This window comes from Octodon degus, unplaced genomic scaffold, assembly GCF_000260255.1.
Source record: "Octodon degus isolate 3935 unplaced genomic scaffold, OctDeg1.0 scaffold00287, whole genome shotgun sequence".
NCBI classification, from domain to species: domain Eukaryota; kingdom Metazoa; phylum Chordata; class Mammalia; order Rodentia; family Octodontidae; genus Octodon; species Octodon degus.
The window spans coordinates 1,054,040-1,067,990 of record NW_004524863.1 but is presented as its reverse complement, the minus strand read 5'-3'; the positions used below and the strand labels follow the sequence as shown (position 1 = coordinate 1,067,990).

Here is a 13,951-nt window from a genome sequence, read left to right as displayed (position 1 = left end):
AAAAAAAAAAAAAAATCAAGGAAGACTGATGCCAGGCAGATTTTGTATTCTAGTCTCATTTCTAACTTAGCTCTGGCCTTGATCAAGTTAAGTAGTGCTGTATGCCTCAGTTTTTTATCTGTAAAATTGAGGTTTAAAGGTCAAATATGTAAAGCTTACATCAGAAAGAGACTTCTCTGTGACTTGTAGATAGTCCAGAATTCTCTATATTTTCCTTGAGTTAAAACTTTCAGTTGACAAGATGGGTTGGGTTTCAGTCTCTCTTTTTTTTTTAATTTATTTATTTTTTTATTTGTGTGTGTGTGGCCCCTCAGCCCACCAGGGGGCGGGGCTGGCTGGCATGTGGTGCTGGGGGATTGAACCGCGGTCCCTGGGCTTTGCTAAGCTTGTTCTAAGTAGGTGCTTTAGACCACTGAGCCATCTCACCAGCCCTCAGTTCTCTTTAGAGATTAGTTGTACACAGTTTAGAAACTTATTTTCAAAATATTTAGGGCCAAAACCAACTTTCTGCTGTCAGTTCCACTTCCCTTACTACATCACCCACCTTTAGCCACAAGTCCTTGATTCCTGGTTGAGGCGCTTTCCAGAAAGGGAAGGTAAAAGTAATGCACCTTGTAGCTCAACCCTCTGGCCTCCAGGGGGCAGTGTAGGAATACGTTTGTTTCAGTTGTGCGACTAGGTTTCACAAATTTGCTGGGCAAATGATAAAAGGGTAACAGCAAATTTATTAAGTGTCCTTAAAATTGTAGTAAGACTATAACCGTACTTTGGGGTGTTGAAATGCTACTGCTCTTGTTCAAGGCAAATGATTTAAATTGACTACGTGAAATTTAAAAGATTCAGTGTTGCTGAACAAATTCTACTAGCCCATGACACGTTCAAGGCTTGGAACTACTATGTTAGGATTCATTTACTGGATATAAGAGAAGTGAGTGACCTTGCTTTTCCTAAAACAAACCAGAATTAGTGTTGCAACCCATACTTGTCAAACAAACAAACTCGAAAGCATAGTAGGGCGTGGTGGTAAACGCCTGTAATCCCAGCGCTCAGGAGGCTGAGGCAGGAGGATCACCGCGAATTCGAGGCCTGCCTGGGCGTCACAGAGAGTTCAAAGCCAGTTTAAGCTGCATAGCGAAATCTCATCTCAATAGATGCAGAACTGGCCCCTTGAGACGCCGCTGGATCCCGGGGACGCCAGGGAGTGCGGGAATGACTTCACCCAGACCCCTAGCTGGCGGGTGGGGCGGGGCTGCAGCCCAAGTTTGGAGCGCACGTCACCTCCGCTGCCCGACTCCACTCCGACATCACTGAAGGATCTGTTTCTGGCCCAGCCGGCTATGATAAGCTCTAGTCAACAGATGGAAGGCGGGAGAGGCCACAATGCCACCAGCCTCACCTCAGAGCCCTCTTGACAACCCGCCCCTCTCGGCAGACAGACAGCCGAGCGGCGGAGAAACCGAGGACCAATAGCGGGGAACCCGCTCAGGGGGCGGAGGCCGCCGTTATAAAGCCCCCTCCCCCCCACCGCGGTGCGCGTCACGGCGCCGCCCCGCCCCCTCGTGATCGCTGGCTTGGAGCGGAGCCGGTAAGACCCGCGAGGCGCGGACTCAGAGCCGGTAAGGGGCGGTGCAGCGGGGATCCAGGGGAGGCTGGGGAGGGTCTTGGCACCTACCAGGACTCTGACCCTCAGGTTTAACAAAAGTAGCAGTGTGTGCGCTCCCGATGCCAGAGCGCCCGCGGGCTTGCGAAGTGTTGCTAGGCAGTGGCACAGGGCCCAATGCTGTGCCCGAACGCTGGATTTACCTTCCCCAAAAACACCCCTGGGAAGTGGGAGGCCACCACCTGAACCAACGAGTGGTATTTCTGTATTGCAGCAGAAGGCCACCCCTGCCAGACCTGGGACTCTACACTGGTTCAAGCAGGCTGCTGGAATTGAGTGTAAGTGGCAGGAAAAGCGAGGGCTCCAGAGTCCCATCTGTGGTTTCTCTGCCTCCCCATCCCTGACCACCCTCACTCTGTTCCCAGTATCTCATCAGCAAAGTGGGACACATCTCCCTCCCTCCCTTAGTCCTCCTTGGATCAGCACTCAACTCTAAGGCATAGGTGTTTGAGGGGGAAAAAAAAAAAAAAGATGCTTCAGGACAGAGCGCAAAAATTAACCTCGTTTTTCAGCCCTTCTAACATCCTGGCCATTGACTCGCAATTGGCAGAACTCACTGGAACACAATAGACAAGGTTGGGGTGGGGACCTGGAATTGAGGTTCAGGTCCCAGTTGGAGTCATTCGTTGGAAGTGAAGGGAGATAAGGGACAACTCCTTCAATGACAATATTACTTGTTTATTTTTCATATTAGTTCCGCTGGATAGGGAACTGAGTAATGGCAGGGCTGGGTTTCACAAACCAAACCCAGCAAATTCGAGGCCAGCCTGTGCCTATAGTGAGTGGAATCTGAGCTTCACCTCGTTAGGCTGACACTGCCTTTCTTTTTTTTTAAAAAAAAAAAAATTTATTTATTTATGTGTGTGTTTGTGGCCAGCTCAGCCCACCAGGGGGCGGGGCTGGCTGGCATGTGGTGCTGGGGGACTGAACCGCGGTCCCTGTGCTTTGCTAAGCTTGTTCCAAGTAGGTGCTTTAGACCACTGAGCCATCTCACCAGCCCCGACACTGCCTTTCTTGCCTTTTTGTCCGTTTACATCAGTCTGACCCTTAGTGGTCCTCTACTGACTTCAGAAATAATTACCAAGTAAACTGGGGCAGGACAGGAGCACAGCTTGCCTAGCGTTCACAAGGCCTTGGGTTCAGTCCGAACGCCAGAAGATAAATAAATAAACTGGCCAGCTGACAGTAGACGCTTGGCTTCTGCCCTTTAGGCCCTTGGCCTCAGTATTGTTCCCTATAGTGGACAAAGTCAAGAACAGAGCATGGGAGACAGATATTCCAGAAGCACCAGCCACTCCTTCCTTTCCATCCTGCCAGCAGTCTTTGTCTCTCATGTGCTCCAAGTTTCATCTGAGAGTCCATTTGGGCCCTTATCCTTGCTCAGACAGCTTCCTCCTCCCACCTTTCCCTCAGCCCGCCCGAAGTACTCCTCACAGGGTTCTTGTCTTGATTAGCACTTCCTCCTACAGGTCAGCCACCATGTTGCTGCTGCTGCACAGACCTGTGATCCTTGGCCTTCGACAGGCCTTCAGGTGGGTCATCCCCAGGCAGGACTCTAATCTCAACCATTTCTATTATATAACTATCTTATCTGCTAGATCATTATCTTATCTTCCAGATAAGATGGTTTAGAGGTGGCCAATAAGGTAAAGAAAAACCATATATCCCACCCATCCCTGGAGAAATAAAATCCTCACTAAATGAACCAGTGCCAACCAGGAAGAAGCAGACCCCAGGCTATTACTGGGACTTTCACATGACTTGTTTTTTGTTTTGTTTTGTTTTGTATTTGAGGGAAGGGTCTACAGGGTGTTCAAGGTCTCACTACTAGATCACACTTGTAGTGATCCACCTGTTTACAGCCTCCCAAGAGCTGGGATTATAGGCTTGTGCCACCATGCCCAGTTTCATTTGCTGACTCAGCACGCCCTGGGGACAGAGCCAGCATGACAGGCCAGGGCATCAAACCCCTGGCCCCTGTACCTGCTTGCAGGCCCTTTAATCTGCTGAGCTATTTGGCCAGCCCTTCACATGACTTTGTATACTACTAAGATCTCTTTCTTCTAGACTGAGGTCAACTTCTTCAAGGCTCTGCATTCAGACCTGCTCTACAAATGATTCATTTCAGCCCCAGCACCCCAGCCCCAACTTCTGTGGTGATAACTACAGCACTAGGGGATGGAAAGTCATGGGGGCTCTGCTAGGACTTGGCGCAGCATTGGCCTATCATGACCATCAGTGTAGGGTAAGTAGGGAACAGTCCTCATTATCAGAACAAAGGGATTCTGGTGTGCTCCCCAGGCAACCCTGTGATACAGGTTCTTGCTGTCACCACAAAGCCCTTGCCAGCACTGTTTTCAGGCACAGTAGAGATGCTGTCACTACCTTATTTTCTGGTGGTAAGACTGTGGATTGGGTCAGAGTGAGCTAGTCGTTTCTTTTCTCTTTTGCCTTGTCTCCATTCTACCCATAGGCTTCTCAGGACTCACCACACGTGTACACTAAGGAGGAAGTGAGTTCCCACAGCAGCCCTGAGACTGGGATCTGGGTGACTCTGGGTTGTGAGGTCTTTGATGTCACAGAATTTGTGGATCGACATCCAGGAGGCCCATCAAAGCTGATGCTAGCAGCCGGGGGTCCCCTAGAGCCTTTCTGGTCCCTCTATGCTTTTCACAACCAACCTCATGTGCGTGAGTTACTGGCTGAGTACAAGATTGGTGAGCTGAACCCTGAAGACGATGTGTCCCCAACCTTGGAAATCTCTGACCCTTACGCTAATGATCCTAAGCGTCACCCAGCCCTGAAGGTCAACAGCCAACGCCCCTTCAATGCAGAGCCTCCCCCTGAGCTGCTGACAGAAAACTACATCACACCCAACCCTATCTTCTTCACCCGGAACCATCTGCCTGTACCTAACCTGGACCCTGATACCTATCGCTTGCATGTGGTAGGGGCACCTGGACATCAGTCACTCTGTCTATCCCTGGATGACTTGTACAAGTTTCCCAAACATGAGATCAACGTCACTCTGCAGTGTGCTGGCAACCGGCGTTCTGAGATGACTCAGATCAAGGAAGTGAAAGGTCTGGAGTGGAAGACAGGGGCCATCAGCACCGCACGCTGGGCTGGTGCACGGCTCAGTGATGTGTTAGCCCAGGCTGGTTACCAGCTGTCTGACACTGAGTTCCATGTCTGCTTTGAGGGACTAGACTGTGATCCCACTGGGACTGCTTATGGAGCATCCATCCCTCTTGCTCGGGCTTTGAATCCTGAAGCTGAGGTCCTGCTGGCATATGAGATGAACGGGCAGCCTCTGCCTCGTGACCATGGCTTCCCTGTGCGGGTGATAGTTCCTGGTGTAGTGGGTGCTCGCCATGTCAAGTGGCTGGGCAGAATCAGTGTAGAGCCAGAGGAAAGTCACAGCCACTGGCAGCGACGGGATTACAAAGGCTTCTCTCCATCTGTGGACTGGGACACTGTAGATTTTGACTCAGCTCCATCTATTCAAGAACTCCCTGTCCAGTCAGCCATCACAGAGCCTCGGGATGGGGAGACTATAGAGTCAGGGGATGTGACCATCAAGGGCTATGCGTGGAGTGGTGGTGGTAGGGCCATAATCCGGGTTGATGTGTCTCTGGATGGGGGGCTCACCTGGCAGACAGCTGAGTTGGATGGAGAGGAACAGCGCCCCAGAAAGGCCTGGGCCTGGCGTCTATGGCAACTGCAAGCACCTGTGCCAGCTGGGCAAAAGGAATTGAACATTGTGTGTAAGGCTGTGGATGACAGCTACAATGTGCAACCAGACACTGTGGCCCCAACCTGGAACCTGAGAGGTGTGCTCAGCAATGCCTGGCATAGTGTCCATATTCATGTTTCCCCGTGAGAGCGTGAAATGAAGCCATCTATACCCCAGAGCCACCTAACGCCTTTTTTTTTCCATCCTGTGACCTCACCGTCACACACCAAAAAAAAAAAAAAAAAAAAAAAAAAAAAAAAAAAATTCCTTTCCTTGTTCTCCACTTCTTGGATCACACTCCTAGACTGTGCCTTTTTGAGCTACACTCAGGTACACACATTGCGTGTTTTTTTTTCTTTTTAAAATAATTTTAAAAGTACAGTTTCAATAATTAATACAGTGCATATTGTTGTCTTAGTGGTTATTCATTGTACAAGACACAGACATGATATCCTGTCCACAAACACTGCTAGAACAAACCTCTCTATTCATTGAATTAAGAGAATGCAGCTGTATATCTACCCTATTTTGAATATACAGATACAAAATGGTCCTTCATTTGTATCCCCTTTTTTTGTTTAGTTTTGTCAGAGAAGGGTATTCCACATTGCGTTTTTGTTGTTGTTTTTTGGCCTTTTTTGAGATAGAGTCTCGGCTATGCAGTTCTGGCTGGCCTTGAGCTCACTTTGTATCCCAGGCTGGCCTGGAATTCACGATGATCCTCCTGCCTCAGCCTTCCAAGTGCTAGGATTACAGGCATGTACCACCATGCCAGGCTCAGATTGCATATTTCTATCCAAGCACCCTTCCCTCTTGGACACTATGTTATGTATCCCTCGGAGCCCCTGATTCTTTTCCAAGTGAGAGCTGTTGGAGCAAAGGGCTGGCAGTGAGAAAAGTAATTGAGAAAATCTCTATTTTCTCATCCTACCCACCTCCACTTCTGCCTATTGCCATACTTTATTTTGCTTTTAAATTCTTCAAAGAATGTGTGTAGTATGTGTAACAAAACTGCTACTTTTCACTGCCTCTATGGTAGGAGGTGATGAGAGACGGACACAAGCTCTCCAATTACAGCTCTACTCTTTATAAATGCATCAATAAAAGGCATCATTCTTTGACCTCTTGGGCCTGGGGAGTTTGTATGTTGCAAATAGGAGTTTTTATTGATACTGGGTGGTCAGAGATTAGCCCGAAATCAATAAATGGGTGGTGGGAGTGCTGAGGGAAGCAGAGATCTGAAGGTAGTAGTAGTAGGACTTCCTTCTCTGAGGTCTGTCAGCACCAGCAGCACCATTTAGGTAACCGACCTTATGAGATCCCCAGAGATCAAAAATATATATATTGATACCCTCAGAACTTAAGTCCTAATTCCTAAACGCTTGACAGTGGCAAAGAATGCTAAGAGATTGAAATTAATATTAGGAAGAGCAGCGGCAACACTTGACACTAAAGATACCTGCCATAGCTTGTGGAGCGCCCAACGTGTTCCTAGTTTGCAAATTAGATGCCTATAAAGAAGTCTGAGTTAAAGGTTTGGCGAGCAACTGCGCCTTTTAGACGTGAATCTTTCGGCACTCGGCTACTTTCCCCTAGTTCTTCCTTTTCCCCCAGCAGTCTCTCGGGTTGTGGGGGGGGGCGCTCGATGTTCGGCTCTGCTGCCTGTCGCCTAGTAGTAGGACCGGAAGTTGTGGGGGGGAAACCAGCTTGGGGGGGCTTGGGGGGGACGCTGCCTCCTCAGGTGAAGACGCTGATGGAGATGGAGCCGCCGCCGCTACTGAGCGCCCGAGTCCCGGCTCTGGCCTGGCTACCGCCACCTCAGTGACCCCACTGCCCCCGCACTGGGCCAACCGGGCCAGAGTGGGGGACCCTGACCGCCCCGTACCCCGTCCTCCCCAACACGGTCCGCTCTTCCCCAGCCCCGAAACCCTGCGCGCGAAGATGCCGCAGGTGAGTATGGGCGGGGCTTAGGCGAGTTGGGGCGGGGCCTCGGTCGCCAGGGGCGGGGCCTGAGGGGTTTGGGCGTGAAGCGAGCAGAGTGTTGGGCAAAGGGTGGGTTTGATACGCGGGAATGAAGCTTGATGGGTGAAATTTTGCCGGGGGTCCCGGTGTTGGGGAGGAGGTAACAGCGAACTAAGAAGCTTCAAAAGGCGGGAGTGTGGCTCGAAGCAAAGGGGTGAGGACAGAGAAGAGCGGGCGCGGGAGGTTCCTCCGTGGGGTTTAGGTCCGGCTAGGGTAGGGCAGAGAGACAGCGGGAAAGGGAGAGGCAGCGAGGGTACCGGAGAGCGCGAAGGCGAGGAGCCGGGGTTTGTGGAGAAGGGTGGATGAAAGGTCGGGGCCCTAGGTGGGAAGACCTAGGAGGCCATGAGCATAGCGGTAGAGAAGAAACAGGGTGGAGAAAGAAGTGCTGTCAGAACAGTAGGGTGCAGGGAATTTGGGCAAAGACTGGGAAAGAAGAGTCATTGCCTAATAGCTCTAAAAATGAAATACAGCCGAGGGTGCTGGCTCACTCCTGTAACCCCAGCACTTGGGAAGCTGAAGCTGGAGGATCATTAAGAGTTCGAGGCTACCCTGGATTACAGGGTGAGATCGTGTCTCAAAAACAAAACCATAGATACGTTTTTATTTATTTTGGTGGAACCAGGGATTGAACTCAGGCCTCTTGGGCTTGCCAGACAAGCGCTTTTTCTACTGAGCCATCTCCCCAGCCCCAAAACCATAGATACGGAGGCGGAAGATACAGCGGCTCAAGTACCTGCCTGCCAAACTCGAGGTTCTGAGTTCAATTCCCGGTACAAAACAAAACAAAAAAAATCTAGAAATACAGCCGCAGAAGAGCTATATACAAACTTGGGACCAGGGTGCCTGCTTCCCGAATACTAAAGCAGCCATCCCCATATACCTTCTCACACAGATCCATCCTTGGATGACTAGTTTGTTCCTCTCCCCCTTCCTGCACTGGGGATTGAACCTTAGCACTAAGCTATATCCCTAGCCATTTTATTTATTTATTTAGAGACAGTGACTTGTCTACTCTCCCCTAGTTCTTCCTTTTCCCCCAGCAGTCTCTCGGCTTTGACTTCCCATCAGATTGCCCAGGTTCAGCTTTCTGGGAGATAGCTCAGCAGCATAGGATTATAGGCATGTACTGCCACACTCATTTGGTTAATATTGTTTTGAGACAGGATCTCAGGCTGGCCTCAAACTAAGTGATCTTCTGCTCTTGGTCCCTCCTTCCCCCTCACTGTTGGGTTACAGGTACCACTAAATTGCCCAGGTTAAGCTTCCTGGGAGCTAGCTCAGCAGCCTAAGCACCTGCCTGGCAAGCACAAGGTCCTGATTTTGATTGCCTGTACCAAAAAACAAACAAACAAAAAAACTGATAAATTGCCCAGGATATGCTTGAATTTGTGATCCTCCTGCCTCAGCCTCCCAGTGTTGAGATTACAGGCCTGCACCATCATGTCAGACTTCAGTTATTTCGGGGTGTTTTGTTTTTGTTTTTGTGGTTTCTTTGGAGATGAAATCTCACTTGGTAGTTCAGGCTGGTTTTGAACTGTCTATGTAGCACAGGTTGACTTCCAACTGAGTCCTGCCTCAGCCTTCTGAGTCCTGGGATTACAGATGTGTACCTGCATATCTGGTTTATTTATTTTCTTATTCCTTGTCTCTTAGAGTTGTAGATTGTCAATTTTTTTTTTTTTTTTTTGCAGAACTGGGGATTGAACTCAGACACTTGCACTTGCCAGGGAAGTACTTATGCTACTGAGCCATCTCCCCAGCCCCTAGATTGTCAATTTTTATTTTTTATTTATTTATTTATTTTTTTTGTTGTTGTTGTTTTTGTGACAGGATCTTGCTATGTAGTTCAATCTGGCCTTGAACTCACTGTGTAGTCCAGGCTTCCCTTGAACTCCTGGTGATCCTCGTGCCTCCAAGGCCTCCCAAATTCTGTGATTATAAGCATGGGCCACCATAACCAGCCTTGATTCTCAATTTTTAGGTTTTCTTTGGATTTCACTAGGTTGTTTTGTTTAAAGAATAACTAGTCTTGTCTTAGGGATAGTGGAATGTTTAATGAAATGTGGGCCTTTAAATATGAGAGATGTTCCAGAAATAGGGTATCCTTCCAAGGCCAATAATTTTTCATTCTAGCTGGGCGTGGTGGTTGGTACCTATAACCCAACAGTGAGGGGGAAGGAGGGACCAAGAGAAGAAGATCACTTAGTTTGAGGCCAGGTTGAGATCCTGTTTCAAAACAATATTAACCAAATGAGTGTGGTGGTACATGCCTATAATCCTAGTTAGTACTCAGGCGGCTGAGGCAGGAGGATCACTGAAAGTTTGAGACTAGTCTGGGCTACATGGTGAGTTCAAGGCCAGCCTGGACTACATAGTGAGACTCTGTCTCAAAAGCAAAAAAAAAAAAAAATTAACCAACTCTACTTCTGTGAAAATTTGATACATTATCAAACATGGCTGGTCAAGCTTTTTTTTTTTTTTTTTTTTTTTTTTTTGCGGAACCGAGGATTGAACTCAGGCCCTTGCGCTTGCCAGGGAAGCACTTATTCTACTGAGCCATCTCCCTGGCCCCTGAGACAAGTTCTTGCTAAATTGAGGCTGGACCTGAACTTACTATGTAGCTCCAGCTTAAACTCACAGCAATCTTCCTGCCTTAGCCTCCCAAGTCCTTGGATCACAGACCTGCACCACAGTGCCCAGCAAGCTTTGCACATTTTGCCTCATTCCTATCTCTTATAGGTGAAATTGTCTATTTTGACTTACCTGCTTGTGTGTCTACTAATTCTTGTTTTCCCCTATCTTCTCTGCTTGAGTGCTCATGCTTGAGTGCTCAAAGCATCCATGGCGAGTGAGGCATGCTCCTGCCTGCTCCTGTCAACCCTAGGCTTTAATTTCCATGCCAGCTAGATGACCTTTGAGGCTTGGCTATCTCTCTTACTGACATTTGCTAACTTTCCTGGGTTAAAGGTAAATGTTCATATCTAAGCATAAAATGCAAGTGTCTGACTACTTTAGATATTTCTGCTTCCGGTAACTCAGATCTGAGGATAAGACCAGATAAAAGACCAAATAAAACAATGTTTGAAAGCACAGTCTTGTTTGGTAGACATGTGTGCAATTCCTCACTGGTAAGCCCTCCCCTCACTGAGTGAATCTGACTAGATGGGGGCTTCAGCCTTCTCTGTAACAGGCCACTGTCAGAATCCAGACAAGCTCTGGAGTCAAATCAACAGTCAGCTGAGTAGCTCCTGTGATAAAAATAAAATCTTAAAAAAAAAAAAAAAAGTCTTAGAAGAAGAAAATAGCCTTACCAGTAGGAATTGAGAGAGGTTTTGCTGAGCTCCTGGGTAGGCCTCAAGGGGTGGTGGAGCTGCCTTCCTTTTGTCAGCTTCAGAATTACATTGTGCCCAGTCTAGTGGTGCGGAACCTGTGACACGTGTGCCACAGCAAGACACAGAGTGGTCTGTCAGCACAAGAGCCAAGTCACCCCAGCAGCAAAGCAGTGGATAACAGTTGTGTTTTCCTAAACTAAAACCTTTATTTTCAAGTTTAATTGCAGTGTTGGGCATTTTGCAATAAATAAGTGGGTTTTGGGTTGCAGTTTGGGCACCGGGTCTCTCAAAGGTTCCCCATCATTCCCCACGTACTACAAGTGGATGTCTTGGATACAAGATAAAATGTTTTTTAAAAAAGATAAAATGTTTTTGTTTGCACTGAGTGCAAGTCAATTGCAGCTTCTGTGCAGTCCCTTTCTTCTTGGTAGGTTAGGGCTGGGGATATAGCTCAGTGGGACAACACCTAGTTGGCAAGCTCAAGGTCCTGAGTTTAATTCTCCATGCCAAAAGCAAAAACCTCTTGGTAGTTTAAGGGTAAGGTATATCTTATTAACTGCTCAAAATAAATCCTAGCCAAGTGTGGTAGTCCAAGCCTGTAATCCCAGCACTCTTAGAATACTGAGCCAAGAAGAATACAAATTCAGCCCAGCTTGGACAAATTAGCAAAACTCTGTCTCAAAACATTTTTTTAATTTTATTAAGACAAGGTCTCACAGGGCTGGCCAGATAGCTCAGCGGACTAAAGCACCTGTTTAGACAAGCATAGGAACTGGGGTTCAATCCCTGGTGTGTCATGCCAGCCCCACCCCTGGGGCACCCTGAGGCAGTGATTGGGACTAGGTGTGGAGGTGCACGCCTGTAATCCAAGCACTTGGGAGGCTGAAAACAGGAGGATCACTACAAGTCCGTTGTCTGTAGTGAGACCATGTAGACCCTATACTAAATATATAAATAATAATTTAAAAAAGGAACAGGGGTCTTACTATGTAGTTCAGACTGGATATGGACTCACTGTGTAGTGCAGACTGGCCTCCAACTCATGGCAATCCTCCTGCCTCAGCCTCCCAAGTGCTGGAACAATAGGCATGTGCTACCATGACTGGCTGAAACTATTTTTTTTTTTTTAGTGTGTGTGTGTGTGTGTGTGTGTGTGTGTGGCCAGCTCAGCCCACCAGGGGGCGAGGCTGGCTGGCATGTGGTGCTGGGGGATCAAACCGTGGTCCCTGTGCTTTGCCAAGCTTGTTCCATGTAGGTGCTTTAGACCACTGAGCCATCTCGCCAGCCCCTGAAACTATTTTTTAAAGGTCTGAACATGCAGCTCAATGCAAAAGCCCTGGATTCAATCCTCAGTACTATGAAAGAATGAAGTCCTGACTTTCCAGTGAATATGCAACTGAAAGTTTCATCTTTATTTCCTCTTAGTTTGAAATATGCAGCTTGTACTTCCCCACATGGGAAAGATTTATCCCACTTTTACCACCCCCACACATATCCACAGAGGAACTCACTCTCAAATTGGCGCCCCTATCTGTCTGTCTCCCCCTACTTACCTCCCACTCTCCCTTTCCCTCCCTCTCTGTCTACACTCACACACTCATGAGCATGCACAGACTCTGCAACAAAGCCAGAGTGTGAGACCCTGGGGGTGTGGACGCACTACAAGCACAGCGACGGCTTGCTTTATTGGTCTCTTGACTTCACTTGCTGGAGCACGGTTAAAATTCTAGGGTTTAAATTCATTAATTTGCCTTCTTTTTTTTTTCTTTTCTGTGTTTTAGGGAAATATCTACAGGGTGTTCAGGGTCTCACTACTAGATTGGACTCCTAGTGATCCTCCTGTTTACAACTTCCCAAGTGCTGGGATTAGAGGCGTGCGACACCACGCCCAGTCTCAATCGCTGTCTCAGCGCGCCCCAATGGCGGGGCTGGCACAGCAAGCCCAGGGATGGAACGCCCGGCCCCTATTCCTGCTTGCTGCCTTCCTTTCCTAAAAGAGCTATGGGTTCTGTTCTGGAAACAGTGTCAAGGTTTATCAGACCAAAACATCTAAAAAAGAGTAGCGCTGGCCAATAGCCTGGCACATGACTGGAGGAACCACTTCCAGGCTCTGCTGAGGTAGTCCCTGAACCAAGGAGCACTGTTCTATCCCACCATGAGACTCAGTGAACATCCAGTTTGACAGCTTCCTCAGAACATAACTTTTTTTTTAGATAGGGTCTCACTATATAGCCCAGACTGGCTTCAAACATACTGTGATCCTCTTCCCTCAGCCTTCCAGTGCTGGGATTATAGGTGCACCACCATGCCTGGCCAGGCCATAATTTCAGAAGAGAGATGTGGGAAGCTAGGGGTATAGCTCGGTGATAGAGCCCTTGCCTCTCATGTGTAAGGCCCTAGGTTTAATCCCTGTACCCACAAAAAATGATAAAAAGTAACTGAAGAGAGACATGGGAGCAAGAGGACTATTCTATCAACTCTATAAGCCTACATTTCCACTTGAAGGATTTAAGTCACCAAGAGGCTGATCCAAAAACTGGTCACCTCCTAACACAAGAAAGAAGGAAAGTAGGGTGGCCCAAACCTTCCAACAGGGTAAGGTTAAATTTTGTGCTCCAGTAGAGAGAAACTTTTGTTGGAATCTGAGTTCTACTGGTGCTGCTTCACTAAGAGGATAGATGTTTAGGGGCCCTCTGGGGAGATAGCTCAGAAGAGAGAGAGAGAGAGAGAGAGAGAGAGAATGAATAGATGTTTAGTGCTCACACTACAAAAAATAAGGCTGTGAGGCAGTGTATATGTTAATTAGCTCGATCTGGCCAGTCCACAATGTGTATACTTTTTTTTTTTGGTGGAACCAGGGCTTGAACTCAGGCCCTTGTACTTGCCAGGGAAGTGCTTATTCCCCTGAGCCATCTCCCCAGCCCCGATGTGTGTACATTTTCAAAACATATGTGATATATGTATTTGTGTATATATATATATATGTATATATATATAATTTTTGTCTGTTGGAAAAAATAGGGCTGGGAATATAGTTCAGAAGCATTGCCCCTGCCTCGCAAGCACAAGGTACTGAATTCAATTCCTGGTATCAAAAGGAAAAAAAAGAGGAGGTGGGGGCTGGGGAGATAGCTCAGTTGAATAAGTGCTTGCCTGGCAACCACAACAGCCTGAGTTCAATCCTCGGCTCCAGAAAAAAAA

At 47.9% G+C, this 13,951-nt stretch overlaps 2 protein-coding genes across 8 annotated transcripts in view; both read left to right on the top strand.

Annotated features, from left to right (window-relative positions):
• Window positions 1-1,539: 1,539 nt before the first annotated feature.
• On the top strand, window positions 1,540-5,743 carry Suox (sulfite oxidase). Of its 3 annotated transcripts, none has more exons than XM_023707339.1 (5): window positions 1,540-1,585; window positions 1,875-1,938; window positions 3,130-3,192; window positions 3,728-3,905; window positions 4,134-5,743. In XM_023707339.1, the coding sequence occupies exons 3-5, from the start codon at window positions 3,140-3,142 to the stop codon at window positions 5,541-5,543; spliced, it is 1,641 nt and encodes a 546-aa protein (XP_023563107.1). In that variant the 5' UTR covers window positions 1,540-1,585; window positions 1,875-1,938; window positions 3,130-3,139; the 3' UTR covers window positions 5,544-5,743. The 3 variants fall into 3 exon arrangements, with proteins under 3 accessions (XP_023563107.1, XP_004647144.1, XP_023563108.1); XM_023707340.1 differs by lacking the exon at window positions 1,540-1,585 and adding an exon at window positions 1,601-1,616 and having other exon boundaries at window positions 1,877-1,938; XM_004647087.2 differs by lacking the exon at window positions 1,875-1,938 and having other exon boundaries at window positions 1,549-1,616; window positions 3,129-3,192.
• Window positions 5,744-7,121: 1,378 nt separating this feature from the next.
• Ikzf4 (IKAROS family zinc finger 4) overlaps window positions 7,122-13,951 on the top strand; it is a 37,508-nt gene continuing 30,678 nt past the window's right edge. For all 5 annotated transcript variants that reach the window (XM_023707372.1, XM_023707370.1, XM_004647085.2 and 2 more), the window contains exon 1: window positions 7,122-7,346. The gene's annotated coding sequence lies outside the window, so the exon portion shown is untranslated. The remainder of the gene's footprint in view (window positions 7,347-13,951) is intronic.

Bases quoted from the DNA above. Each gene is read 5' to 3' on its own strand.
- Suox (XM_023707339.1), top strand. From the start codon at position 3,140: ATGTTGCTGCTGCTGCACAGACCTGTGATCCTTGGCCTTCGACAGGCC. The intron at 3,193-3,727 runs GTGGGTCATCCC...TCTTTCTTCTAG, and splicing joins GGCCTTCGACAGGCCTTCAG to ACTGAGGTCAACTTCTTCAA. The intron at 3,906-4,133 runs GTAAGTAGGGAA...TTCTACCCATAG, and splicing joins ATCATGACCATCAGTGTAGG to GCTTCTCAGGACTCACCACA.